General features: G+C 45.6%; 1 protein-coding gene across 1 annotated transcript; it reads left to right on the top strand.

Moving 5' to 3' along the window:
• Nucleotides 3238-4509, top strand: LOC109132470 (uncharacterized mitochondrial protein AtMg00810-like). The gene has a single exon (XM_019244091.1). The coding sequence runs from the start codon at nt 3238-3240 to the stop codon at nt 4507-4509; it is 1272 nt and encodes a 423-aa protein (XP_019099636.1).

Here is a 4849-nt window from a genome sequence, read left to right on the forward strand (position 1 = left end):
AACCCGACCGATGACGAACAACGAAGGTATTATTCCTCCGATGAACCCGAACCCGACCACGACAGCTGCGACAACAACGACCACGACGGAGGTGCGACGAACCATCTCTCCTTACGACTTGACGGCGGCCGATAATCCAGGGGCTGTAATCTCACATCCATTGCTCACAGGTGCAAACTACGATGAGTGGGCTTGTGGGATGAAGACAGCTCTATGCTCTCGAAAAAAGTTTGGTTTCCTTAACGGGACCATTGCACGACCAGCGGAAGGTTCACCAGATTTGGAGGATTGGTGGACCATTCAGGCGCTTCTAGTGTCGTGGATCAAGATGTCTATTGATCCGACACTCCGTTCTAATATCTCTCACCGAGATGTGGCCAAGGATCTATGGGATCATTTGAACAAGAGGTTCTCTGTCACTAACGGACCTCGAATTCAGCAAATCAAGGCTGATCTTGCATGCTGCAAACAGAGAGGTCTCCCGATTGAGACTTACTTTGGGAAGCTGACTCGCATTTGGGATAGTATGGCTAGCTATCGTCCATTAAGGCTGTGCAAATGTGGGAAATGCGAGTGTGATCTTGGAACTCTTCAAGAGAGAGATCGAGAAGAGGATAAAGTCCACCAATTCTTGTTTGGACTTGATGACACGTTGTATCGGACCGTGAGATCAAGCTTAGTCTCGCGAGTTCCCATTCAACCAATGGAGGAAGTTTACAACATTGTTCGTCAGGAAGAAGACTTGGTGAAAAACGGCACTACAAACATGGAAGAATCTAGTGGTGTGACTGCATTTGCGATTCAAACAACACCACCTTACCGAAGAGAAGAAAAAGACAAGCCGGTGGTGTGCAAACATTGTAACCGTGTTGGCCATTCCAGTGATAGTTGTTACGGTGTTATCGGTTATCCAGAGTGGTGGGGAGAGAGGCCGAGATCTCGCACTTCAACAGGACGTGGTCGAGGCCGTGGTGTATCCAATGGAGGCGCTGGACGTGGACGTGGAGTCTCGTTTGCTAATGCGGTTCACGTTGCGGCACCTTCAAACTCCGCAAACTCCGCGAGTGCTCACTATGTTGTGACAGACAATGATCGTGACGCTGTGAAGGTGAGCGACTCTCAGTGGCGAGCAATTAAGAGTCTTCTCAATGCTGGTGTTCTCAACGAACCGAAGAAGTTAAGCGGTATGTCTTCTATTCCTTTTTGGATCATGGATACAGGTGCTTCTCATCATTTAACTGGGAGATTAGATCTGTTAACGGATGTTAAAGACATGTTGCCTGTGGGGATTATATTAGCTGATGGTAGAGAACGAGTATCTATCAAAGAAGGGTCTATACGGCTTGGGCCGAATCTGATCTTGCGATCTGTTTACTATGTTGAAGGGTTTCAATCTGATTTGATCTCTCTTGCTCAGTTAATGGATGAGAATCAGTGTGTAGTACAGTTGGCTGATCATTTCCTTGTTGTTCAGGACCGTACTACGAGGACGGTGACGGGAGTTGGTAGACGTATGGGAGGGACCTTCCACTTTAGGAGTATGGAGTTTGTTGCATCGGTAGTGATTAGAGATGAGAAGTCTTTTGAGCTTTGGCACAATAGGATGGGTCATCCTGCAGCTAAAGTAGTTGGTCTACTTCCTGTAGTTTCTAATGTCATTCCTTCTGCAATTTCGAATAAAGCGTGTGATGTATGTCTCCGCGCTAAACAAACAAGAAGAAGTTTTCCAATTAGTGAGAATAAAACAACAAGGATTTTCGATTTGGTTCATTGTGATTTATGGGGTCCTTATAAGACTCCAACTTATTCCGGAGCCCGTTATTTTTTAACCATTGTCGATGATTATTCACGTGGTGTGTGGATTCACTTGTTGAATGAAAAATCAGAGGCTCCTACGCATCTCAAACAGTTCATTGCAATGACTGCACGACAATTTGACAAGCCTGTTCGAATGATCATGAGTGATAATGGATCTGAGTTTCTTTGCTTGGGAGAGTTCTTTAAGCAACAAGGCATCCTACACAAAACGTCTTGTGTCGGGACACCTCAACAAAACGGGAGGGTTGAGAGGAAGCACCGTCACATTCTGAATATCGCTAGAGCTTTACGATTTCAAGCAAATTTGCCAATCGAATTTTGGGGAGAATGCGTTTTAACGGCTGGTTATTTAATCAATCGCACACCAAGTTCAGTTTTACAGGGAGTCACACCATATGAACGAATCTATAACTCCAAGCCTTCTTATGAGCATTTGCGTGTTTTCGGCAGCCAGTGTTATGCTCATGACCAATCCCACAAAGGAGACAAATTTGCGGCTCGTAGTCGCTGGAGTGTGTTCATGGGGTATCCTTATGGGAAGAAAGGTTGGCGTCTATATGATCTCGCAAAACAAGAATTTTTTGTTTCCCGAGATGTCATCTTCTGTGAAACTGAATTTCCATATCGCTCACCCACGACGGTTGCTGACGACGACGAAGAGGTGTTTCCTTTGTCGAGTTTATTTCACGAAGAAGAAGAAGAAGACTTATTGGGCCTGTCTCATAGTTCACTCAATTCAGACATTGACAATGGGCCTACACCAAGCCCAGTTCCACATGTTTCTTCACCAGGCCCAGTTCTTACTGAACCTGCAATTGCCCCCGATGAACGTGTAACACCGCAACCCGCAACTACGGGTCTTCACGATGACTCCACTGCACCGGTAGTCGAACCACCTCCTAGAGCACCTCGTCCGCCGGTGGTTCCGGTTCCCACACCGGTTGTGTCAGATCCGGTCGTTGCTCCTACATTGGGTTGTGGGCAACGCCAGAAAACCCAATCTGTCAAATTAAAGGATTTTGTGGTAAGTACCACTTCGAAGGCGACGACTTCTCAAAGTTCATCCACGTCTGAGTATCCAATTGCTAATTACGTCAATTGTGAGCGGTTTTCTCCTCAACATCAGGCATATTTGGCAAAGATAACTTCAGGTGTGGAACCTAAATCGTTTAAAGAGGCCATGGAAGATGAACGCTGGAACAATGCTATGTCTAGCGAAATTGATGCTCAAGAACGGAATCATTCATGGGATGTGGGTGATTTACCACCAGAAAAAAAGCAATTGGCTGTAAATGGGTGTATAAACTCAAATATCGATCTGATGGGACCTTAGAGAGACACAAAGCGCGACTTGTTGCTCTTGGCAATAAACAAACAGAGGGTGAGGATTATGGCGAGACGTTTGCGCCAGTGGCAAAGATGGGTACTGTTCGACTATTTTTGGGCACTGCAGTGAAACGAAACTGGGAGGTCCATCAGATGGATGTGTACAACGCTTTTCTTCATGGGGACCTCGAAGAAGAGATTTATATGAAACACCCTCCTGGCTTCAAAGCTTCTGACCCAAAGAAGGTATGTCGTCTTCGCAAGTCCATATACGGTTTAAAGCAGAGTCCTCGGTGCTGGTTTGAGAAACTATCAACGGCTTTGAAAAAATTTGGTTTCGAACAGAGCTTGTCAGATTACTCGCTGTTTACAATGGATAAAGACGGTGAACAACTTCATGTTTTAGTCTACGTTGACGATCTTATCATCACCGGCAGCACCATGACAGTGATGCAAGCCTTCAAAGACTACTTATCTACATGTTTCCACATGAAGGATTTGGGACCCTTGAAGTATTTTCTGGGCATTGAAGTGGCACACAGTCCCTCTGGGATGTACCTTTGTCAGCGAAAATATGCCCTTGATATCATCTCAGATTCAGGCTTACTTGGTGCCAAACCGGTGGCATTTCCTCTTGAGTCGAATAACAAGCTAGCATTGTCAGCCTCACCTTATCTACCACATCCAGCAAAGTATCGACGGTTGATCGGCCGTTTAATCTACTTAGCTGTAACGCGACCAGACTTGGCATATTGTGTTCATTTCCTTGCTCAGTTCATGCAAAAGCCAAGGGAAGATCATTGGGAGGCTGCTCTCCGAGTCGTTAAGTATCTGAAAAACAATCCTGGCCAAGGTATTTTGCTGCGTGCAGCTGGTTCTTTTCAGTTCACAGGTTGGTGTGATAGTGACTACTCTGGCTGTCCGTTAACAAGACGTTCCGTCACTGGTTATTTCATTCAACTGGGTGGCTCTCCGATATCATGGAAAACGAATAAACAAAAGACAGTCAGTCGATCCTCGGCAGAGGCTGAATATAGGGCAATGGCACACATTACTCAAGAGTTGATATGGCTGAAGCGAATTCTATTGTCTCTTGGAGTTAAGCATGACGGATCCATGCTTGTTCGTTGTGATAGTGAAGCAGCTATTCACATCGCCACAAACCCCGTCTTCCATGAACGGACTAAACACGTCGAAGTGGATTGCCATTTTGTTCGGAATGAAGTCTTAACCAAGAACATCCGCCTTCTTCATGTTGGTACTGGGTCGCAGCTTGCAGACATACTTACAAAACCATTGGGCACTCAAGACTACGCTCAGTTCTGTGTCAAGTTGGGCATACAAGATTTGCATGCTCCAACTTGAGGGAGGGTATCAGTGAAACCTTGGGCTTCACGTTACGTCTTCAAGAATCAAGTCACACGATATGGAAAGATATGATTACGATACGCTAATAACTGTAATTGATTGTAATTAATGTGTAGGAGATTTTCTCTGTAGTACATAAGGGATGATTATGCATTCCACAATAATATAGAGAAATATTCTTTCGATCGTGTCTCCTCTTTACAGCGGGTGACATCTCCGCTGAAAGAAGATGGTTGACTGACCAACGGTGGCGATCAGTTGTGATCGGTGGTGACCGACAGGAACGATGGAGACCAACGGGAACAACAGACCTTTATCTACGCTTCTCCTCCACGAG

The sequence above is a fragment of the Camelina sativa genome, chromosome 4 (assembly GCF_000633955.1).
Source record: "Camelina sativa cultivar DH55 chromosome 4, Cs, whole genome shotgun sequence".
In the NCBI taxonomy this organism is placed as follows: domain Eukaryota; kingdom Viridiplantae; phylum Streptophyta; class Magnoliopsida; order Brassicales; family Brassicaceae; genus Camelina; species Camelina sativa.

Bases quoted from the DNA above. Each gene is read 5' to 3' on its own strand.
- LOC109132470 (XM_019244091.1), top strand. From the start codon at position 3,238: ATGGGTACTGTTCGACTATTTTTGGGCACTGCAGTGAAACGAAACTGG.